The sequence below is a fragment of the Heterodontus francisci genome, chromosome 2 (genome assembly GCF_036365525.1).
Source record: "Heterodontus francisci isolate sHetFra1 chromosome 2, sHetFra1.hap1, whole genome shotgun sequence".
Lineage (NCBI taxonomy): Eukaryota > Metazoa > Chordata > Chondrichthyes > Heterodontiformes > Heterodontidae > Heterodontus > Heterodontus francisci.
The window spans coordinates 192,276,163-192,301,612 of record NC_090372.1 but is presented as its reverse complement, the minus strand read 5'-3'; the positions used below and the strand labels follow the sequence as shown (position 1 = coordinate 192,301,612).

Genomic DNA, 25,450 nt, shown 5'->3' with positions numbered 1-25,450 from the left:
ATAAAAATAAATAAATAAAAAAAATAAAAAGTAGCCCATGAGCTTACTTTCCACTTTTCTGTTAAAAAATACTTATTCTAAAGGAGGCATGTGCAGCGGGTACCATCAATAAATATTGTTCTCCTGAAATACACCACTCTGACGAATCATGTGATGGCTCCTTGTAGTTTCATCATCACTTCTCTGCCAATCAGAGATGAGAGAATAGATTGCAAGGTAACCGCCAAATTTCAGGCAAAGGCAGAATTTGTGCTGAAAACTGCAAACAAGTGTCAGAAAATCTTTTTGCAACAGACAGCAAAGCAAATGTCTGCAAAATTTACCAGATTCATCATTAATATATTTATGTCTTAAAACACGTTTTTAAAATTGTATTTGTTCACAGGATGTGCGTAACATGAGCACTGCCACATTTATTGCCCATCCTTTGTTGCCCAAGAAGGTGGGGGTGTTGGTGGTGGGCTTCCTCGAGTCCTTGGACTTCACCCTCCAATTTTGATTACTTCCTTAAATGCACGTGCCCAATCTTGACAGAAAGGATCACTCCTCACAGCTTTTATCAATCTTATTTTCAAACTGAGTACAAAGAATGACACTTCAATTTAATGCAAAAGTGGAGAAACAGCATGAAACCCATTTTCAGTTAATGGTTTTACTGCCACAGTGAAAACCGAAAATAAAATTTAACACTGTGCAGGGTCTGCAGTCCCAGCATGTACTGCTTAAAATAAGTTGTCATTAATACATCAGCACATGTACACTGTATTCTACCAAAGAGAATATGCTTTTGTTTCTGGATATGAAAATATGTTTGTAAATGGCAGAGTACCATCACTAACATGATGCGCCTGCTTTTTTAAAAAAAAACATAGCCTTCTTGTGGTGAATGATACCAAGATTTTTGAGCCATCATCTCAAGCCAAATAATAAACAATTAAAATTGTAGAACTATGTAAACACAACCCAGTTTTTCTGGTAATTTTAAAGTAGTGAATTATGTGGTTTGACTGTAGGAATGCAGCTGAAATTTACTAAACACAGATGGAATTCATTTTCAGGTTACCAAGCTGAAGCTTGAGCTCTTTTCTTACTTTATTAGTTGCCTGTGCCACTGTTAACCTCCTTAAACACCAAAGTAAATTACCAGGAGATTAAAAGACTGAATGACAGCAGCAGTAGTCGGTGATGTAGCCATTTTGTTACTCAAGTGTGTTCTTTTAGGTTCGATGAATCAGGGGACATAATCACTGACCAACACAAACAAATGGACCGCTGGGTTGAGCACTACCTAGAACTGTACTCCAGGGAGAATGCTGTCACTGAGACTGCCCTCAATGCAGCCCAGCCTCTACCAGTCATGGATGAGCTGGACATACAGCCAACAAAATTGGAACTCAGTGATGCCATTGATTCTCTAGCCAGCGGAAAAGCCCCTGGGAAGGACAGCATTACCCCTGAAATAATCAAGAGTGCTAAGCCTGCTAAACTCTCAGCACTACATGAACTGCTATGCTTGTGCTGGGATGAGGGAGCAGTACCCCAGGACATGCGCGATGCCAATATCATCACCCTCTATAAAAACAAAGGTGACCGCAGTGACCGCAACAACTACCGTGGAATCTCCCTGCTCAGCATAGTGGGGAAAGTCTTTGCTCGAGTCGCTCTGAACAGGCTCCAGAAGCTGGCCGAGCGTGTCTACCCTGAGGCACAGTGTGGCTTTCGTGCAGAGAGATCGACCGTTGACATTCTGTTCTCCCTTCGTCAGATACAGGAGAAATGTCGTGAAGAACAGATGCCCCTCTACATTGCTTTCATTGATCTCATCAAAGCCTTTGACCTCGTCAACAGACGTGGTCTCTTCAGACTACTAGAAAAGATTGGATGTCCACCGAAGCTACTAAGTATCGTCACCTCATTCCATGACAATATGAAAGGCACAATTCAACATGGTGGCTCCTCCTCAGAGCCCTTTCCTACCCTGAGTGCGTGAAACAGGGCTGTGTTCTCGCGCCCACACTTTTTGGGATTTTCTTCTCCCTGCTGCTTTCACATGCGTTCAAGTCCTCTGAAGAAGGAATTTTCCTCCACACAAGATCAGGGGGAAGGTTGTTCAACCTTGCCCGTTTAAGAGCAAAGTCCAAAGTACGGAAAGTCCTCATCAGGGAACTCCTCTTTGCTGACGATGCTGCTTTAACATCTCACACTGAAGAGTGCCTGCAGAGTCTCATCGACAGGTTTGCGGCTGCCTGCAATGAATTTGGCCTAACCATCAGCCTCAAGAAAACAAACATCATGGGGCAGGACGTCAGAAATGCTCCATCCATCAATATTGGCGACCACGCTCTGGAAGTGGTTCAAGAGTTCACCTACCTAGGCTCAACTATCACCAGTAACCTGTCTCTAGATGCAGAAATCAACAAGCGCATGGGAAAGGCTTCCACTGCTATGTCCAGACTGGCCAAGAGAGTGTTGGAAAATGGCGCACTGACACGGAACACAAAAGTCCGAGTGTATCAGGCCTGTGTCCTCAGTACCTTGCTCTATGGCAGCGAGGCCTGGACAACGTATGTCAGCCAAGAGCGACGTCTCAATTCATTCCATCTTCGCTGCCTCCGGAGAATACTTGGCATCAGGTGGCAGGACCGTATCTCCAACACAGAAGTCCTCGAGGCGGCCAACATCCCCAGCTTGTACACACTACTGAGTCAGCGGCGCTTGAGATGGCTTGGCCATGTGAGCCGCATGGAAGATGGCAGGATCCCCAAAGACACATTGTACAGCGAGCTCGCCACTGGTGTCAGACCCACCGGCCGTCCATGTCTCCGCTATAAAGACGTCTGCAAACGCGACATGAAATCCTGTGACAATGATCACAAGTCGTGGGAGTCAGTTGCCAGCGTTCGCCAGAGCTGGCGGGCAGCCATAAATACGGGGCTAAAATGTGGCGAGTCGAAGAGACTTAGTAGTTGGCAGGAAAAAAGACAGAGGCGCAAGGGGAGAGCCAACTGTGCAACAGCCCCAACAAACAAATTTCTTTGCAGCACCTGTGGAAGAGCCTGTCACTCTAGAATTGGCCTTTATAGCCACTCCAGGCGCTGCTTCACAAACCACTGACCACCTCCAGGCGCGTATCCATTGTCTCTCGAGATAAGGAGGCCCAAAAGAAAAAAAGAAAAAGAATGATGGACTGACATGAAGAAGTAATGGGGATGAAGTTCATCTTCAGCAGTGCTGCAAAATGGGCGATAGCAGGTTCGGCCTGATTTTTTTTTCCAATCTCGATGCATTATAGTCCACTTGTTGCTACGGTCCAAGATGAATTTCACCCCCCACCACCCCCCCCATGTGTTTTAGTTCCTTACGTGTTTGTAATTTTCCCCACCTAATATTCTGCAGTTGAGAGGAAGGGCAAAATCAAAAATTATGGACAGCACCACAGATATTAGCACTGGCAATCCATGGTCGGCTGAAAGACAGGTCTTTGAGTGAAGCAGATAGCTTTTTCTACTACTCAGAACTTCTTCCCTCAGTTATACATCGAAACCAGACGAACCAAGCTACAAAAACGCCTAGCATTTAAACTTATTTTCACATTTCAGTACTCTTCAGCACCGTATCTACATGATCACCATCTGACACAGCCCATATTATTAGTAGCATTACCCAAAAGTACGATGAAAGGAGCAGCCAGACAAATATTCCTGAAAAAGAGCAGATAATCAGAGTTGTAAAAGCAAAATACTGCAGCTGCTGGAAATCTGAAATAAAAACAGAAAGTGCTGGAAATGCTCAGCAGTTCTGGCAGCATCTGTGGAGAGAGAAACCGAGTTTCGGGTCAATGAGCTTTCATCGGAACAATCAAAGGTTTTCATCAGTTCCGATGAAAGGTCGTCGACCTGAAACATTGGGTTGAACTTTACCAGCCCCTCGACGTCCGGGGTCGTGGCGGGGGGGGGGGGCCCCGTAAAATTCTGCCGGGAGAGGCCTGTCTCTACCCACGACGTCAAGAAGGCCCTGCTGCATTTTACCGGTGGCAGCGGGACCTTGGTGCGGCTCCCCCCACCGCTTGGCAGCGGGGCCTTCATTTAAATATTTAAATTAATTAAACAATATGCTAATTAACTTGCCTAGTCCTGGCAGCCGGCCCACGCCGATTTTACAGCCGCCAGCCGCAACTCGAGTTCCAAAGGCGCGACACTGGTGGGGAAGGGGGAAGATTGAAATTATCAGGGTGGGGTGGGGGGGAGGGAGCAGGGAAGACAATTCTTATTGGCTGTGGGGATGGTGGGAAGGGTTTGAAGGGCAAATGTGAAGAGGTTGCGGGGGAGGGGGGGGGAGTGTTCGGGTTAGGAGTGAAATTGAATTTATTAATATCAGCCAACAAAACCACCATTGTGGGGGTTGGGAAAGGGCCTCCAGCCTTTCATATATAATTTTCATTAAATTGTGCAGTTAAAACTTTAAAGTTTCAAATTAATGCTAATGGCTTGAAGCCCTTTAAAAATGGCGCTGGCGCTTGCGCTTGCGCAGTGGTGCCGGACACCATTACCGGGAATGGAGCGGCTGCCCCCGCCACATCGGCGGCCTCTCCACCTCCTCCATTTAAATGAGCCCCCGCGCAGAATGTCGCGGGGGCAGAGAGGCAGTGTTTCTGTGTCGGAAGGCCACCGACTTCAAAGAGCACCGCCGCGATGTGTGGCACGCCAATAAAATTCAGCCCATTAACTGTGTTTCTTTCTCCGCAGATGCTGCCAGACCTGCTGAATGTTTCCAGCACTTTCTGTTTTTATTGATAATCAATGTTATAGCAGGTTTCACATTATCAAATGATCTGGCTCAATAGAATATAATTCATTGGCAAATTCACTGTTCTGAAATAATAATCATCATCATAAAGTAATAACTTACGTGCATTGGTATCAAAATTGTATAGACATCATTAGGAGACAGGTCAATTGCTCTTTATTCACTATTGGTTATTGAAAGACTTACCCTAGAATTCAGTAGTGTGAAAAGTACATGGTCAGGAGTAGTTTGTGCACGCCATTGTAGAACTTCAGCCAGAAACATAAACTGAAACAAAAGCATAGCAATTACGGGCTTATAAATTGCAATCCTGTGAGATACCGATAGTGTGCAATATGATTCTATTTTGGTGCTAAAATCCTGTGTGATTTATTGCATAAATAACTTCTGAGAATTTTGGATGAGAAGAACAGCAGGTCAAAAGCTCTGTTGTCCCATTTGCCTACATAAATGCAACAAGGTCGCAGAATGGCATATACAGAGGTCATGGAAAAACCCACCATCAAACTCATAGTGGTTGTTAAAAATGTGAAAGGTAGCAGAAGTGTCAGTCTTGATTTTTGTGCTCGAGCCCTGGAGTGGGACTTGAAACCAGAACCTTGTGACTCAGAGGCGGGAGTGTTACCAACTGAGCCGCAATGTAAAAATCTGTAATTCTGTCAAGCTCAGTTTTATAGAGGTTCAAGTCATAGCTTGCCACAGAATAGTCCATTCAGAGTGTGCTGAAACTCAATACTACTCACCTTTCTACCTTGGTCATTGTCTTCAATCTGTCCTAAATCTCTTCCACTGGCCTGGGCAATCCTCTTTCCTGATACCAGATTTCCGACCATAACGGAAGCAGGACCGATCTCTATCGAGAGCAGGAATTTCCTCAAAATGCATTTCAGTAAAGTGTAACCATCAAAAGACAATCAGTTTCTAAATTGCACTCTTCCTTTCTTTAATTGTGAAAATAAACTACTCAAGTTAGCCTATTTTTTGTTCGTATATTTCAAGTACAATAGCATTAAAATACAATTCCTCAAATCTTTCACTTATTTTAACTTGCTGTTTCAAAGTCACACTGTAATTTTCAAACCCAAAAACAGAGTTTTTTCTTTAAATTAGTTCTTCAAATATTTATATAGCATATAACTCAACATTGAACTTCTTAAGGAAAAAAAACCTTACCTGGCTGTTTCTGTCTTGGCTTGGGCAGGTTTGTTACGCAAGTGTGCGGACACATTAACACATTGCATGGGTGGAGGGAACCTTCTAAGAAGCACTGTTTGGTTTCTGAGAGGTGAATACCACCCAGAGGAGTTTTTGGAAGAGTATTAGCTGGTACTAGAGCCAAACAGTAAACCCCTACTTGATGAATACCGTCGATTGCCTTTAGAAAAAGATATTGTTAAAAAAAGTTATATACGTTTATTCACACAACTATCACTTACACAATCACACCTTTTATCACCACAGTAAGTATTTTCAAAGAGAAAAGTGTTTATAAATATAATAAAAATGTGCTTTAACATACATTGAATGAATTCTGTACATAAAAAGAGTGAAGCAGAGAATGTATCTGACATACGATTGTACTTTCATACAAAATCATTTTTAAAATTGTTTCTATCTTGGTTTATTTGTACATGAGCATTTCTTTAATGAGAGATTGGCATTATACAATAATGCCTAAAGTGCATAACACACAAGGTTTCTAGATCAGCAGCCCCAAATATCCAACTTCAATCAGTTACAGAGTTAAAGCTGTCATAACTACATATTAACATCTCAAGTATAGTGGTCAAGAGTATTAGAAGAATGATCTGGTATATTGGTGAATGATGTGGTTTCTTAGATAAGCAGTGGCCGATTATAGGTGACATTTTCTAAATTATCTTTTTTCCCCAAGCTGAAGTGATTCTTGTGAAAACAAAGACATTATCATATAGTTGGTGAAGCCTTTGTCCAAGGAGGAAATATCCTTCTGAAGCGAAGGCTAATTTAAAAGAAGAATTCCCAATGGTTAACAATGTGAAAGTTTCATCAGCCTATTTTGAAAGGATTCCACTCAGCACACGATCCAATACGGGCAACACTGGCAAAAAATTCAACTGCGAAAACAGGGTACAGGTTTATGTGAAAGCACAACTCTGCCTTTAATTTTCTATTCTCACCTCTACTTAACTGAAGGCAATCATTCAGATTGGAGTAAAATTCTATGGGCACCAGCAAAACAAGCACTTTGCCTAAATGGCCGATCTTGAAGCATGTGCTAGTGTCAGTGGGCAATTCATTGACAGGGGCATCACAGTCAAGCCCAACCCTGTCCTCATCCAATGTCCTACCGTCACACTTCCAGTAAAGCACTGGATGTAATAATAGAAGGCACATTTTTATACCTTACGCACAATCTCCAGCCAATAACAGGGTCTCAATTGAATGTCAAAATATCAGTGACCTTTTTTGCCATATTTAAGTCAAATGCACTTCTGCTGATCATTCATTTTTACCTGAAGGACTCTACTCATCCACTGAAAGCTATCTTCCTCAGTAGAATCTGGTCTCTGTTCAGCAATGATTACGATCCTCTCATCATGCAAAACATTTATAGAAAACACAGCTATTCTGTTAACAGACAGAGATCAGAATCAAATTAAACTATAAGCTCTGAAAGATCACACAGTACTGTTACTTTACATTCTGTAATCCAACAACAAAATTATTAAACTTCAAAATGAGTTCCTATTCATTTTGCCTATCAGTCCTTTCTTATATTGCAATCATACCCTAATTTATTTTCAAGGTTCACGCACCTTAGCTGGCCAAAGTTAACTTAAATTTGTATGAATTAATATGCAGACATGAAGATTTTCACACTTGGCCTGAGTGTGAATTGTCTCATTATAATCCCTCATGTAAATAATCCTGACAATTAAATTAACTAATCGCTTCATAGTTATCTATAATTATCGTTGCCTATTTACCTCAGCTTATTACTACTTTTTTCCTCTTTTCAATGTATTTAATATATGTTTAGAATCTTTACAGTTGATAATAGAAGCTTGCTTAATGCCAAAATATTCCATATGTGCAGGATATTGCCATTTCCTGAATGACATATCTATAATGCATTAAAGCTCAAATATACAATTTAATCGGAATTTTATTCATTTCATTTTATCGTTCAAGATTTTGTTCTTTCACATTGATGTGAAAGCAATATTTTGATCAGATGTGTGTAGCAGACAATATGGATAATAATGAATGCCTGGGAGTGAGTGACAAGCACAATTAGTTTGATCAAAGTGATTGAATTGAACCATGAGAGCGAAGCATAAAAGTTGGCATGTAATGACTTCCACACTAAGGGATTCACAACGGTGAGAAATACTTAGCAGTCAAAAAAATATGCCCTCTACATCTTTTTCAGAGAAAGTAGGTCAAAGTAAACAGTACCAAATGAATACCCGTTTCAAAAAGTATGATTGTCATAAACTAGCAGGCCAGCATTTGTTGCCCATCCCAAATGCCCTTGAACTGAGTGGCTTGAGAGGCTATTTCAGAAGGCTGTTAAGAGTCAACCACATTGCTGTGGGTCTGGAGTCACATGTAGGCCAGACCAGGAAAGGATGGCAATTTCCTTCCCTAAAGGACATTAGCGAATCAGGTGGGCTTTTATGACAATCGTTGATAGTTTCATAGCACCATTACTGAAAGCAGCTTTGAATTCCAGATTTTTAAAAATTAATTGATTGAATTTATTAATTAGTTGAATTTAAATTCCACCAGCTGCCATGGTGGGATTTGAACCTGTGTCCCCAGGGCATTAGCCCGGGCCTCCAGATTACTAGTCCTGTGACTCATGCCATTGCTGATATGTATTCTGAATGATCTGCTATGATACTGAACTCCAAACCTTTAAGGCCACTCTTGAAATACTTCCCTAATGAGAATATAAGTAACTGTATCTACTAGTACATGTAGTGGAGGTAAATTTGAGGTCAGTAAATTCTGGATACAGGCCAATGGTTGGCTTTCTATCTGTAACATTTTGTACCTGTAAATAATGTGCCTGTTTTGAAGTGGGATGCCTAGAGTGTGATGGATGCATGTCAGATGAAGATTTATATTTTAAAAAAAGGCTAATCATGTATAAGCGAAATTTTTGGCAGTCAATTATTGAAAATTCCATGCATGATTAACTCTGTGTTTGATTAGCTTTGTGTTTGTAGAAGCCAAGGGCAGACACAGACCTTCCTCTGTAGACAAATTTCATTGGTTCCACTGCAAGTGCTGTTGCCACGATGTCATCTGCATTGTGCCGTCGCCCACTGACAACCATCAGGCCATCCATTTTCCCCACAACAAAGACCATTCCACCAGGACCAACAAAGCCCAAGAGTCCAGTCCTGACAAATGGATATTCACTGATAGGAGCTCCTGAGCTCATCATAGGAAACATCTTAAGGGGGAGGTAAACAGGGAAATACAAAATCAATAATGCACATAAATATTTACTCTAAAATAATAAGGAAAAATATACAATGAAAAATCTATCTTTAATAATAGGCATTTATCATGAAGTACAAAGAAGAAATGTTGGTTACAGTTGAAAGAGGACCATTTTATTAATCAAACTCAAAAACTGCAATTTTATTGCAAACTTGGGTCACTTTGCTTGGCATTTGAGTGCCACTGTCCAGAGGACAGCAGTGCACATCGCTGGTCAGGAATGTTCACCAGTGGATAGGTGCTATCTTCTATAACCTGTACTCAAGGGTGCCCTGGCACTTGGGAAATGTTCTGTGCCCTGTTGAGCTGATTCCTCTTTTTCCACAGGGAAAGTAATGAAAAAGTTGCACCTTGCAAACAAGACCTCAGCCATTCACTTGGTGTATCGAAGATTTAACAGTTTACTGCACCCCCATAGGAAAAGATGTTGCAAGTTCTCTGCATTCTCCCAGAGATGGCATAACTATGTGGCAACTTCTTTGTGAAGTAGAGGTGCTGAATGCATGCCCAGCAGGGATGTCTGGGTCCGTAAATGTGATTCCAGAGATACAGATAGGTGTCTACATAACATACAAGGTTGCACCCGCCTCGAAGTCCTCAATAAATTGGCTTCTTCCTGTAAATCTAGGAATGCCATTGGAACCCCCAAAGAAATTCCAATTGTGATGATTTCAGTTGCTGCAAATGAGATGGCAGCTGGAAGTGAGACATTTACAAGTGAAGAATTTGGAAATGTAAGTGTTCCAATAGAAAAGAATGCAGGATGAAACAGCCACAAAAATGACTGTGCCAACCAACCAACTAAAATGCAAACACAATATGATACCTATAAAATAGTAAATAAAATATAATTTCTTGGCCTGGAGTTTCTGCTAGGTTGCACTGTTTTATTGCACAAAATAAGAGCTCAGGGTATTGGGGGTAATGTGTTGGCATGGATTGAGGATTGGCTAACACACAGAAGGCAGAGAGTCGGGATTAATGGGTCTTTTTCAGGTTGGAAAGTCGTAACTAGTGGGGTGCCACAAGGATCAATCCTAGGGCCTCAACTATTCACTATCTATATTAATTACTTGGAGGAAGGGACAGAGTGTAGTGTATCCAAATTTGCTGATGATACAAAAATAGGTGGGAAGGCATGTTGTGATGAGGACACAAAGAATCTGCAAAGGGATATAGATAGGTTAAGAGAGTGGTCAAAAACTTGGCAGATGGAGTGCAATGTGGGAAAGTGTGAGGTCATCCACTTTGGTAGGAAGAATAAAAAGGCAGATTATTTAGATGGAGAAAGACTACAAAATACTGCAGTACAGAGGGATCTGGGTGTTCTTGCACATGAAACACAAAAAGTTAGCATGCAGGTGCAGCTAGTAATTAGGAAGACGAATGGAATTTTGGCCTTTATTGCTAGGGGGTTAGAGTTTAAAAATAGGGAAGTCGCTGTACAAGGTGTTGGTGAGGCCACACCTGGAGTAATGCGTACAGTTTTGGATCCCATATTTAAGGAAGGATATACTAGCATTGGAGGCAGTTCAGAAAAGGTTCACTAGGCTGATTCCTCAGATGAAGGGGTTGTCTTATCAAGAATGGCTAAACAGGTTAGGCCTTTATTCATTGGAGTTTAGAAGAATGAGAGGTGATCTTATTGAAGTATAAAAGATTCTAAGGGGGCTTGACAGGGTAGATGTTGAGAATATGTTTCCATTGGTGGGGCAATCTCGAACTAGGCGACATAGTTACAGAATAAGGGGTCACACATTTAAAAGGAATTTCTTCTCTCAGAGGGTGGAGAATCTCTGGAATTCTCTATCTCAGAGAGTTGTGGAGGCTAGGTCACTAAATGTATTTAAGGAGGAGGTAGATAGATTTTTTAAATCTCAGGGAGTCGAGGGTTATGCGGAGCAGGCCCGAAAGAGAAGTTGAGGCCTGGGACAGATCAGCCATGATCTTATTGATGGAGGGGCAGGCTTGAGGGGCTGAATGGCTTACTCCTGCGCCTATTTCTTATGTTCTTATGTTTTTTCAGTGCAATTTTCCCCAAATCAGCCAAACCAGTGCAAAATGTTACAGAATTTTAAAGGCAAATTACATTCAACACAAATCTTGTTCCCGGGGGTTTTGTTCACAAAAACTGTTATCAGGACATAATGAATCATCAAGGACAGAGTGCTTGACAAGAAGTCTATAAAAGATCTTGAGCTTTCCTTCACAATTTGGAGAGAGTGACGTGAAGGAAAGATTCGATGAAGGCTACGTCTCTATCCAGAGGAAATGCGAGAGATTTGCATTTATTTCTCCATATGACTACTGCTTGGAGATATTAGGCTGGATTTTACCAGCCCCTCGACGTTGTGGGGGTCCCATAAAATACTTGCGGGAGAGGCCCGCCACGACCCACGACACCGAGAAGGCCTCGCTGCATTTTACCGGCGGCGGCAAGGCCTCGGTGCGGACCCCACCACTGCTTGGTGGCGGGACCTTCATTTAAATTTTAAAATTGATTAAAACGAGATGCAAATAAACATACCTGGTCCCGGCGGCCATCCCATGCCAATATTTCGGGCGCCAGCTGCAACTCGTATGCCTTCGGAACTCCATTCAGAGTTCTGAGGTGAGACACTGGTGGGGAGGGGGAAGGAGTGAAATTATCAGGGTGGTTGGGGGGGTGTGGTGAAGTTGGAAAATGTTTTTTATTGGCTGTGGGGATGGTGAGAAGGGCTTGAAGGGCAAATGGGACAAGGTTGGGAGGGGAAAGGGCATTTGGGCCAATTAAAAAACTTTGGGATGGGGGTGTGGGAAAGGGCCTCCTGCTTTCATTTAATTTTTTAAGACCAATGTAAAATACTGTCGCTTTAAGAATTCAAATGTCTTCGAAGGGCTTGAAGCCCTTTAAAAATGGCAGCTCCGCCCCCTTCATTTAAATGAGCCCCTGCGTGCAATATCGCGGGTGCTCAGCAGTGGCTGATACACACGGGCAGGCGCCAACCCATAAGATTCAGCCCATCGAGTGTGCCAAAGATTTGGTCAAACACAGTGAAAGATTTAAGTTGCAAACCATATTTGGTGACGGATTTGAATTCTCGTGGGATAGTAATAGAAAGGAGGGAAGAAAGCTGTGAAACCCAAGATTTGCAGATTTTTTTTCAATGTTTAATAAGCCTGCACTGGCAATCAGTGCAGTCAAAAAATTATTTTTCACCACAAAATATGACCGACAGTGAATCGAGCAGGCGAGCCTGATATCACAACTCATGTCCAAAGAAATTGACAGGCAGGATAAGACCAGCAGGTCCATCAAGGCTGCCCAACACCATGATAGCTGCAGCATCATTGACAAAATACTATCCCACCTTACAGCAGCCATGCAGGGAAAGGAAAAAAGAAAAAGAAAAAACCCATGGTCAATAAGGCAGAAAAATGCTCTGGAAAATTCCTCTTCAACCTACTCAGATGATCGAAGCTTGACGAGTAAAGCTCCGCACTTCCAGCAGAGGCTTGTGAACCCAACGCTCACATACGCCATGAGCATAGCTCCTTACAGTTTGCTTATCAATACTGTCAGCTCCTGTTGAATAGTCCTACTGCAGCTGGCTGACATTTCAAATTTCCTAATTGCTCTTTTGGCCGCTTAAAATCAAAACTGCAGAATTACCGTTAGCAGAAGAATAATGAACTTTTTCCTTTTATAACTAGCATATGCATCATGTTGGCAAAATATGAACTGGCTGGATGGTTCGTACCTCGAAAGTGTTCTTTGTCATTCCTGATAGACCGTAGTAGGATGTACCTGCAGCAATGGAGCAGACACAGAGCTCGCCTATTTCATCAGTTCTACAGAGTAAGGGGATTCCTTCTGGTCTCACAACACACATCACACCTGCAGAAAAACAGAAGACCTGACGACTTTAATTCAACAACTTTTAAGAACTTACAGGTCAAGCTACTCTAGTACATCTTCACTGAGCGCGTAGCTAATAGCAGTTCTGTTAAATAAGAAAGGTGGCACTCTGTAATTAAATCGGAAGCTAGCAGAGGCTATGTGCGGAGGTGACTTCCTAATCAGAGCTTTAAAATATTTTACTTTTTTCAGGGCCGTTACTACTGAGAATATTTAAAGTCATGTAGCCTATACCTAAATCTTTCAGATTACTTAAGTTTTTAAACACTTTTTATAATCACTCCTCTGATTAAATCAATGCATGGCATTCTGAAAAGACTACATTCAAATTATATTATAAATATTGAAAATTAAATCCACATAGTTTCCCAAACGAGTGCATTTTTAACAAGAGGAAAGCAATTAACAGAAATTGAGGCAGCGCACGAATGAGGTGTCTCACTGATCAACAGAAACCAGTTTGGAAAATTCTCACCAGCTTATGCTATAAAGAAAGCATTTGTAAAGTCTGTTTGAATACAGGATTCTCATTTGGGAAATTAAGATGAATCTCGAATCTTACCATTACTGTTGGGGTGAAGGGGGGGGGGGGGGGAAGGAGCTGATGGAGTGATTCAGTGTACAGTGGCATCCTGAGAACATACTGGCCCCGAATTGCCACATATTTTTCTGAGCAACAACAATCTAAGCACGCTATAATGGCAACATTCAGTGGAAAGGCAGGTGGTTATGCTGTGCCCAAAGTTTTCTTGATTCTTGCATCAATTTAGTGAAACCTTTGCCAATCCTCTATCATTTATTAGCACAGCTTCATCACAACTATCCCCTAATGCAAAAGAATGCAAGTTTCCTACATTCATGGCAGTTTTTTTATGTTCCATTCATTATAATGAGCGTACCAGGAAGTTTCAACGTAAATTACCAACTGTACAATTAGTCCAAATTTCAGCAACAATTTTGGCATAACATGCTGGTTGCACCACTGCAGGAAATTTCAGCCAATAAGGCACTATATAATTGGAATTTTTTTTCTTAGAAGTCAATAAACCATGGGTTATGAAGGGTTCACAGAATTAAAGGGCTGATTTTCTGCTACCAGCACAACTGAACTTTATTATGCCACGATGAAGTGCTATAACTTAAAGGTCTATGAACCCAGAGCTGGAAAGTGGGATTATAATGGCCAGCATTTTCTATGTTTCTATGATGCTGGAGCCAAATCTGTCAGTTTATTGTGAATTATTATTCATAGATATGATTGCAGCTTTGAATTTTGCAGGAAGCAAACCTAATGGGTGAAGCAGAAAATTTGACCAGAGGACCCAGATTATGGGGGAAAGCCAACTTCAATGGGGTAAGAATGGATCTGACCCAGATAAATTGGAATCAAAAGTTGGCAGGCAAAACTGTAACTGAACAACGGGCTGCCTTTAAAGAAGAGATAGTTCGGGCACAGTCAAGGTATATTCCCACGAAAGGGAAAAGTAGAACAAACAAATCCAGAGCTCCCTGGATGACAAAAGAGATAAAGATTAAGATGAAGAAGGAAAAGTGTGCTTATGACAGATGCCAGGTGGATAATACAACCGAGAATTAGCCTGAATATAGACGGTTCAGAGGGGAACTGAAAAAGCAAATAGAGGGAGTATGAGAAGAGACTTGCAGCTAACATAAAGGCATATAAGTAGTAAAAGGGTGGTAAAAGGATGAGTGGGGTTGATTAGGGACCAAAAAGGAGATTTACGCATGGAGGCAGGGGCATGACTGAGGTATTAAATGAACACTTTGCATCAGTCTTTACCAAGGAAGATGTTGCTGCTCAGGTCATGGTGAAGGAGGAGGTAGTTCAGACACTTGAAGGGTTGAAAATTAATAAAGAGAAGATACTGAATTGGCTGTCTGTACTTAAAAGTTGATAAAGCACCAGGACCGGATGAGATGCATCCAAGAATACTGAGGGCAATGAGAGTGGAAATCACAGAGGCACTGGCCATAACTTGCCAATCTTCCTTCAACTCAAGGGTGTTGCCAGAGGACGAGAGATTTGCAAATGTAACACCCTTGTTCAAAAAAGGGTGCAAAGATAAGTCCAGCAACCATAAAACAGTCAGTTTAGCCTCGGTGGTGGGGAAGTTTCGAAGGATAAAAGTAATAGTCACTTGGACAAATGCAGATAAATTAAGGAAAGCTAGTACTGATTTGTTAAGGGCAAATTGGGTTTAACTAACTTGCTGGAGTTTTTTGATGAGATAACAGAGATGGTGAATGAGGGAAATGCTGTTGATGTGGTGTACATGGACTTCCAAAAGGCATTTGATAAAGTGCCACACAACAGGCTTGCGAGCAAAGTTAGAGCCCATGAATACAAAATTGGCTGAGTGACAGGAAACAGAGAGTAGTGGTTAATGGTTGTTTTTTAGGCTGGAGGAAGGTTGTCGTGGAGTTCCCCAGAGGTCGGTGTTAGGACCCTTGCTCTTCCAGATATATAGTAATGGCCTATACCTTTGGTGTATAGGGCACAATTTCAAAGTTTTCAGAGGATACAAAACTTGGAAGCATTGGGAACTGTGAGGAGATAGTGTAGAACTTCAAAAGGACATAGACAGGGTGGTGGAATGGGCAGACAAGTGCCAGATGAAATTTAATGCAGAGAAGTGCGAAGTGATTCATTTGCATAGAAAGAATGCAGAGAAACAATATAAAATTAAGGGAACAATGCCAAAGAGGGTGCAGGAGCAGAGGGATCTGGGTGTATCTGTACATAAGTCACTGAAGGTGGCAGGAGAGGTTGACAGCAGAGTTAATAAAGCATACAGTATCCTAGACTTTGTCAATAGGGGCATAGAATAGAATATTATTCAGCCCATCGTGTCCGCATCAGCTCTCTGAAAGAGCAATTCACTCAGTTCCATTCGCTTGCCTTCTCTCCGTATAATGCTGCACATTCTTCCTTTTCATGTAACAGTATAATTCCCTTTTGAAAGCTTCAATTGAACCTACCTCCACCACATTCTCAGGCAGTGCAGTCCAGACCTGAACCACACGCTGCGTGAAAAAGTATTTCCTCATGTCACTTTTGCTTCTCTTACCAAATCTGTGCCCCCTCGTTCTCGATCCTTTCACGAGCACAAACAGTTTCGCTCCATCTATGCTATCCAGACCCCTCATGATTTTGAATATTTCCATCAAATCACCTCTCAGCCTTCTCTTCTCCAAGGAAAACAGTCCTAACTTCTCTAATCTATCTTCATAACCTAGGTTGCTCATCCCTGGAATCATTCTCATGAATCTTCTCTGTACTCTCATCAATGCCCTCACATCTTTCCCAAAGTGTGGCGCCCAGAACTGGACGCAATACTCCAGCTGAGGCTGAACTAGTGTCTTATGCAAGTTCAACATAACTTCCTTGCTCTTGTACTCTATGCCCCTATTAATAAAGCCCAGGATACTGTAAGCTTTATTAACCGCTCTCTCAACCTGTCCTGCCGTCTTCAATGATTTATGCACATATACACACCTAGGTCCCTCTGCTCCTGCACCAACTTTAAAATTGTATACCATTATTTTATATTGTCTCTCCATGTTCTTACAACAAAAATGCACAACTTCACATTTCTCTGCATTGAACTTCATTTGCCACCTATCTGCCCATTCCACCAACTTGTTTATGTCCTTTTGGAGTTCTACACTATTCTCTACACTGTTCACAATGCTTCCAAGTTTCGTATCATCTGCAAACTTTGAAACTGTGCCCTGTACACCAAGGACTAGGTCATTAATGTATACCAGGAAAAGCAAGGGTCCCAACACTGATACCTGGGGAATTCCTCTGCAAACCTTCCTCCAGCCCGAAAAGCATCCATTAACCACTACTCTTTGTTTCCTGTCACTCAGACAATTCCATATCCACGTTGCTAACATCCCTTTTATTCCATGACCAACAAGTTTGCTCACAGGTCTGTTGTGTGCCATTGTATCAAACTTTTTGAAAGCCCATGTGCACCACATCAACAGCATTGCCCTCATCAACCCTCTTGGTTACCTCCTCAAAAAACTCCAGCAAGTTAGTTAAACATGATTTTCCCTTAAGAAATCCATGCTGGCTTTCTTTAGTTAACCCACATTTGTCCATGTGACTATTAATTTTGTCCCGAATTATTTTTTCTAGAAGTTTCCCCACCATCGAAGTTAAACTGACTGGCCTGTAGTTGCTGGGCTTATATTTACACCCTTTTTTGAACAAGGGTGTAACGTTTGCAATTCTCCAGTCCTCTGGCACCACTACCACGTCTAAGGAAGACTGAAAAATTATGGCCAGTGCCTCTGCGAGTTTCACCCTCACTTCCCTCAGTATCCTTGTATGCACCTCATCTGGTCCTGGTGCTTTACCCACGTTAAGTACACACAACCTATCTAATACGTCCTATTCATCAATTTTAAACCCTTCTAGTGTCTGAATTACCTCCTCTTTCACCATTGCCTGGGTTATATCCTCTTCCTTAGTAAAGACAGATGCAAAGTATTAATTTAATACCTCAGCTATGCCCTCTGCCTCCATGTGCAAATCCCCTTTCTGGTCCCTATTTTGCCCACTCCTCCTTTTACCACCCTTTTACTATTTGTATATCTATTAAAAACTTAGGGATTCCTTTTAATGCTAGCTGCCAGTCTCTATTCATGCTCTCTCTTTGCTTCTCTTATTTGCTTTTTCACTTCCTCTCTGGACTTTCGATATGCAGCCTGGTTCTCAATAGTATTTTCTACTGGCATCTGTCATAAGCACACTTTTTCTTCTTTATCTTAATCTCTACCTCTTTTGTCATCCAAGGAAGTCTGGCTTTGTTTGCCCTACCTTTCTCCTTTGAGGGAACATACCTTGACTGTGCCCAAACTATCTCTTCTTCGAAGGTAGCCCATTGTTCAGCTACGGCTTCTCTTGCCAACTTTTGACTCCAATTTATTCGCCCCAGCTCCATTTTTACCCCATTGAAGTTGGCTTTCCCCCAGTTAATAATTCTTACTCTGGATTGTTCTTTGTCCTTTTCCATAGTCAGCCTAAACCTTGTGATACAATGATCACTGTCCCCTAAATGTTCTCCTACTGATACTTGATCCACTTGGCCCACCTCATTCCCAAGAACCAGGTCTAGCAGTGCCTCCTTTCTCGTTGGACCAGCAACATACTGATGCAGAAAATTTTCTTGAAACATACTCCAGGAACTCTTGCCCCTCACTGCCCTTTACACTATTATCATCCCAGTCTATGTTTGAATAATTAAAGTCCCCCATTATAACTACCCTATAATTTTTGCACCTCTCTGTAATTTCCTTGCAAATTTGTTCTTCCACGTCCCTCCCGCTAGCTGGTGGCCTATAGACAACACCGAGCTATGTAACTGCACCGTTTTTGTTCCTCAGCTCTAGCCAAAGTGATTCTGTCCTCGACCCCTCAGGGATATCCATTTTCGCCAAAACTACAATGCTCTCCTTAAACAATACTGCCACTCCTCCTCCATTTTTTCCTTTCCTATCTTTCCTGTACACCTTGTACCAGGCATATTTAACATCCAGTCCTGCCCTTCTTTGAGCCAGGTCTCTGTTACAGCCACATCATCATACTTCCACATGGTAATCTGCACCTTTATCTCACCAATCTTATTTACCACACGCTGTGCATTCACACACATGTACATTAACCCTGATTTAGACTTTATTACCTTCACCCTTACTCTGACCCCACCTAATAACTTAATATTCCCTACTCTCATGCTATCTATCTTTCCCAGTATTCTGTGCACTTTGGTATTCTCTCTGATATTTGCTTCTGGTTCCCACACCCCTGAAAAGTTACCTGCTTTGCTTCCCTCCAATCTGAGCTACCTCTCAGGTTCCCATCCCCCTGCCAATCTAGTTTAAACCCTCCCCAACAGCACTAGCAAATCTCCCTGTGAGGATATCAGTCCCTGTCCTGCTAAGATGCACCCTGTCCATCTTGTACAGGTCCCACCTGCCCGACAACTGGTCCCAATACCTCAGAAATCTAATGCCCTCCCTCCTACACCAGTTCTCCAGCCACGTGTTCAATCACTCAATTCTCCCGCACGTGGTATTGGGAGTAATCCTAAGATTAGTGCTTTTGAGGTCCTGCTTTTTAATCTCCTTCCTAGCTCCCTAGGTCCTAGCTCAGGACCTTAACCCTCTTCCTACCTATGTCACTGGTACTAAAGTGGACCATGGCCTCTGGCTGTTCACCCTCCCCCAGAAGAATGTCCTGTAGCGACTGGGTGGCATCCTTGACCCTGGCACAAGGGAGGCAACATAGCATCCTGGAGCCATGTCTATGGCCACAAAAATGCCCGTCCATTCCCCTAACTAACCAATCCCCTATCACTACTGCTCTTCCACTCTTCTTCCTCCTCTCCATTGCAACTTTAGTTTAATTGTGAGGATATGCAAAAGCAAACAAGGAAATCTGCAGCTGCATTTTGTTAAAACCAATTAGTTTGAATAAAGTCTGTGTTTATATTTTTTGTAATATGTTCACTTGAACATTTGCAAGATAAATATGAATGACATTAAGCTTCCAATTTCCCAAATAGAGGTTGATGACCATCGCATCACCATCAAGTTAATGCCACACTAGCATAATGTAACACTACATTGTAATTATTTACATAAAAATCTTCTCTACTAAAATACCTGAAAATCCAGCCAAAAACTTAATTAACACGGAACTGCATTCAAGAAGTATCATCCTTCAATAAGAGCAAGGGCTTGATAATTGTTGCTACATTTGATAACATGCACCATATTTTAAAGACTTCACTGAGATATTTTCAAAAGAATCAGTACAAACTACAATTAATTTAAAACTAATTAACTTTGTCCCCATGTTGAGTTGATAAAGCAGGAAGCAAAATAAGTTTAATTCCATCAAGCTATACCTCCAGGCATCACTAGTCCAACATCTTGCACAGTGAGAACTGATAGTTTTTCTTCAGAATCCACTCTTATCACTCCATAACTCAGGCCGTGCATAGAGAGCACACCTCGACCAGGTGGCTGGTTGGTATCATCTGTTGGCCTAAAACACATTCACACATTGTAAATTTCATGAAGAGAATCTCAAGTACATTTTTTTTTAAAGCAAGATTTACAGAAGAACGTTGTTCATGTGAAAACTGATAACCAGGCAGTAGTGCAGTAATTGCCATACCAAAACAAAACTGGTTACTAATTCAGAAGTCTTGAGTTTAAATCTAAGTCCCAAAGGACATTCTTAATTACCAGCGCTGCCATCAACCTCTTTGAATGCATTTAGGGTGTTGAGTGCCCTATCTCAGAGGGAAGAAATATCAATTTTTCCCCAATGAAAGAACGATTGCTCAATTCTATTTCATTGGGAAGATTCCAAGTTGTATTTTGATGTCTAGATATCTATATGGACTTTAGTAAAGCCTTTGACAAGGTCCCGCATGGCAGACTGGTACAAAAGGTGAAGTCACACGGGATCCGAGGTGAGCTGGCAAGATGGATACAGAACTGGCTCGGTCATAGAAGACAGAGGGTATCAGTGGATGGGTGTTTTTCTGAATGGAGGGATGTGATTAGTGGTGTTCTGCAGGGATCAGTGCTGGGACCTTTGCTGTTTGTAGTATATATAAGTGATTTGGAGGAAAATGTAGCTGGTCTGAATCGTACGTTTGCGGACGACACAAAGGTTGGTGCAGTTGCGGATAATGGTGAGGATTGTCAGAGGATACAGCAGGATATAGATGGGTTGGAGACTTGGGTGGAGAAATGGCAGATGGAGTTTAATCTGGACAAATGTGAGGTCATGCATTTTGGAAGGTCGAATGCAGGTGGGAGGTATACAGTAAATGGCAGAACCCTCAGGAGTATTGACAGGCAGAGAGATCTGGGTGTACAGGTCCACAGGTCACTGAAAGTGGCAACGGTAGTCAAGAAGGCATACGGCATGCTTGCCTTCATCGGTCGGGGCATAGAGTATAAAAATTGGCAAGTCATGTTGCAGCTGTACAGAACCTTAGTTAGGCCACACTTAGAATATTGTGTGCAATTCTGGTCGCCACACTACCAGAAGGACGTGGAGGCTTTGGAGAGGGTACAGAGGAGGTTTACCAGAATGTTGCGTGGTCTGGAGGGCATTAGCTATGAGGAGAGGTTGGAAAAACTTGGATTGTTTTCACTGGAACGACGGAGGTGGAGGGGCGACATGATAGAGGTTTACTAAGTTATGAGCGGCATGGACAGAGTGGATAGTCAGAAGCTTTTTCCCAGGGTGGAAGAGTCAGTTACTAGGGGACATAGGTTTAAGGTGCGAGGGGCAAAGTTTAGAGGGGATGTGCGAGGCAAGTTTTTTTTTACACAGAGGGTGGTGAGTGCCTGGAAGTTGCTGCCGGGGGAGGTGGTGGAAGCAGATACGATAGCGACGTTTAAGAGACATCTTGATAAATACATGAATAGGAAGGGAATCGAGGGATATGGGCCCCGGAAGTGCAGCAGGTGTTAGTTTAGGCAGGCATCAAGATTGGCGCAGACTTGGAGGGCCAAATGGCCTGTTCCTGTGCTGTACTGTTCTGTTCTTTGAATACTGAATGCAGCAGTGTTAATTCCAACTTTCCCACACTTCTCATCACAACAAGTAGGAAAAAAAACTGTTTCTTATAAGTCTTTATGGAAAGCAGGACTGAATACTTCATTAAGCTTTAACAAACACCATACTGATTTTTCTTCGAGCAATGTTGGCAAGTGTGAAATATGTCCTCTTCTGCCTGATACAGAACAGAATTGATGGCAGTTGCGAAGGCATCTGCAGTTCACATCCCTAGGCTAGAAAGACAGTGTGGGGCCAGGCAGAATGAAGGAGTAGGGTATTAAGAGGATTACTTATGAACTATAATGAAGTTAACATGTGAATTGACTTGCCAATTGACAGCTAAATGTTCATCTTGCAATCATCAAAATAGTTTTTTCTGGCACCAGAACAGATAAAAACCTACCTCCTTACTCATTACTTACTCCTTTGTATGTCAAACAACTCAATGCCATACCTGCGGATAGCTACTGTAAGAGCTTCTGGTGAACTGGCACAAGGACAGATTACTTCAGGACGCAATCCTTTGCTTTGGAAGACATTAAGGAATGCATCACAGGAAGAAATGGACCCTAATGAAGAAAACATTCAGGAATTATTGGAATAGAAACATAGAATCTAAATCTCTCAACGCAAGCCCCCACTCATGTATTTTCTTTTTGCTAAGTGAGAACTAAATGCAAGGCAATTGCATAGAGTTTACTTTTTAATGAGGTTATTTGAAGAGGTTGGAATATGCGCAAAAGTCCCAGAGGCGAACAAATCTCAGCTTCCTTTATAATTCCTCCATAACCAACTTCACATCAAATAGGTCAACTCACTTAAAAACAGGTTTCCCCTTCGCCATAGTAGATTGTTGCAAATGAATCCCCCTTCTGTGACAAAATGTATCAACCCCCATCCCTTCCCACAATGAAAATAACCATGGCATACTTTCGTCAGAATTTGTGATTTATGACTATCCCTGGCAACTGGAAAAGAATCTAGGCAGTCTGGAGTCCTGCCTATAGACCTAACAAAAAACAAACACCTGATCTTAACCACTTCCAAGGATCACAGTGCAGATCAGCACAGGAAAAGGATATAAGTCAATAATAGTTCCCTGCCCAATGGCCCAGTACAATGATCCATCTATTACTGGATAAAATAGTGTAGGCAAGGACATAATGGTAGATATAATTGCAAAAAATAATTTTAGTTTTAACTAGCATTAGTTTTATATGCAATTTTAGTTATTTAGTTTTAATTATTTTTCATTAATGATATTAATTATTGCTTTAGTTAAGAAAATAACAAACCTTTTGGAACACAGTCAAGCAAATGGTTCATTTTGAAGAAAGAGATTATATTTATACAGCAGTTTGGGTACAGATAAGAAATAGCAAAGGGAGTAGTGTACAGGCCCCCTAGCAGTAGCCACACTGAGGGAAGAGTATGCAGGAAGTAGTAATGGGGGCTTGTAAGAAAGGTACTGCAATAATCATGGGTGATTTTAATCTCGATTGGACGAATCGGATTGGCAAAAGTAGTCTGGAAGATGAGTTCCTAGTGTATTTGGGATAATTTCTTAGAGCAGCACGTTCTAGAGCAGAGAGCAGGCTATTCTAGACCTGGGAGCATGCAATGAGACAGGATTAATGAATAAACTCATAGTAAAGGAGCCTCTAGATAGCAGTGATCATAACATAATTCAATTTCGTGTTCAATTTGAGGGCAAGTGTGGGTCTTGGACTAGTGTTTTAAACTTAAATGAAGGCAATTACAAGGGTATGAAGGCAGAGCTGGCTAAAGTGAACTGGAAAAGTTGGTTAAAGGGTAGGACAATGGAGATGTAGTGGCAGACATTCAAGGAGATATTTCATAACACTCATCAAAGATACATTCCAGTGAGAAAGACTCTATGAGAAGGACACATCTGCGGCTAACTAAGGAAGTTAAGGATAGTATCAAATTGAAAGAAAAAGCATACAATTCTGCTAAGATTTGTGCTAGGCCAGAGATTGGACAGTATTTAAAAACCAGCAAAGAATGACAAAAAATAAATTACGATGGAGCAATTAGAGTATGAGGGGAAGCTAGCTAGAAATATAAAAATGGATAGCAAGAGTTTCTACAAATATTTAAAAAGGAAAAGAGTAATTAAAGTGAGCTTTGGTCCTCTAGAGAGTGAGTCTGGGGAAATAATAATGGGAAATAAGGAAATGGCAGAAGCATTGAACAGATATCTTGTGTATGTCTTTACTGTAGAAGACACAAGTAACATCCCAGAAATACTTGTAAATCAAGAGGTGCAAAGGAGAGAAGAACTTAAAACAATCACAATCACCAGGAAAAGGGTACTGAGAAAACTATTAGAACTAAAGGCTGACAAGTCCCCAGGACCTGACGGCCTGCATCCTAGGGACTTTAAAGCTGCTGAGATGGTAGATGCATTCGTTGTAATTTTCCAAAATTCCCTAAATTCTGGAAAGGTCCCATCAGATTGGAAAATAGTGAATGTAACTCCTCTAATCAAGAAAGGAGGGAAAGAGAATGCAGGAAACTACAGGCCATTTAGCCTATTTTTCATAGGGAAAATGTTAGAATCTATGTTAAGGTGGTTATAGCAGGGCATTTAGAAACAACATGATAAGGCAGAGTCAACATGGTTTTCTGAAAGGGAAATCCTGTTTGACTAATTTATTAGAGTTCTTTGAAAAAGTAACAATCAATGTGGATAAAGGGGAACCTGTTGATGTGGTGTACTTGGATTTCAAAAGGCATTTGATAAGGTGCCACATCAAAGATTATTACACAAAATAAGAGCTCATGGTGTAGGGGGTAACATATTAGCATGGATAGAGGATTGATTAGCTAACAGGAAGCAGACAGTAGGAATAAATGGGGCATTTTCGGGTTGGCAAGGTGTAACTAGTGAAGTGCCACAGTGATCAGTGCTGGGGCCTCAACTATTTACAATCTATATCAATGACTTGGATGAATCACTAAATTTGTTGATGATGCAAAGATAGGCAGGAGAGTAAGTTGTGAAGAGGACATAAAAAGTCTGCAAAGGTTAAGTGAGTAGGCAAAAATTTGGCAGATTGAGTATAATGAGGAAAAATGTGAACTTGTCAATTTTGGCAGGAAGAATATAAAAGCAATATATTATTTAAATGGAGAGAGATTGCAGAACTGGGTGTTCTGGTACATGATTCACAAAAGGTTAGTATGTAGGTACAGCAAGTGATTAGCAAGGCAAATGGAATGTTGTCATTTTATTGCAAATATAAAATTAATGAAGTTTTGCTATATTTGTAAAGGGCATTGGTGAGACCACATCTGGAGTACTGCGTACAGTTCTGTTCTCCTTACTTATGAAAGGATTAGCAGTTCAGAGAAGGTTCACTCGACTGATTCCTTGGATGAAGGGGTTGTCGTATGAGGAAATGTTGGACAGGTTGGGCCAGTATCCATTGGAGTTTAGAAGAATGAGAGGTGATCTTATTGAAACATGCAAGATCCTGAGGGGATCTGACAGGGTGGATGCTGAAAGGATGTTCCCCCTTATGGAAGAGACTAGAACAAGGAGACACAGTTCAAAAATAAAGGCTCTCCCATTTAAGTAGGAGATGAGAATTTTTTTCTCTGAG

The 25,450-nt window shown here is 41.6% G+C and overlaps 1 protein-coding gene across 5 annotated transcripts in view; it reads right to left on the bottom strand.

Annotated features, from left to right (window-relative positions):
* The window catches only part of LOC137349461 (disco-interacting protein 2 homolog C), a 635,092-nt gene that overhangs the window by 116,756 nt on the left and 492,886 nt on the right, over positions 1–25,450 (bottom strand). For all 5 annotated transcript variants that reach the window (XM_068014972.1, XM_068014974.1, XM_068014973.1 and 2 more), the window contains 8 exons: positions 22,276–22,390; positions 20,146–20,285; positions 13,044–13,180; positions 9,045–9,253; positions 7,302–7,416; positions 5,980–6,181; positions 5,550–5,659; positions 4,993–5,073 (listed from right to left, as the gene is read on the bottom strand). In XM_068014972.1, the coding sequence (XP_067871073.1) occupies positions 4,993–5,073; positions 5,550–5,659; positions 5,980–6,181; positions 7,302–7,416; positions 9,045–9,253; positions 13,044–13,180; positions 20,146–20,285; positions 22,276–22,390 (1,109 nt within the window). The remainder of the gene's footprint in view (positions 1–4,992; positions 5,074–5,549; positions 5,660–5,979; positions 6,182–7,301; positions 7,417–9,044; positions 9,254–13,043; positions 13,181–20,145; positions 20,286–22,275; positions 22,391–25,450) is intronic.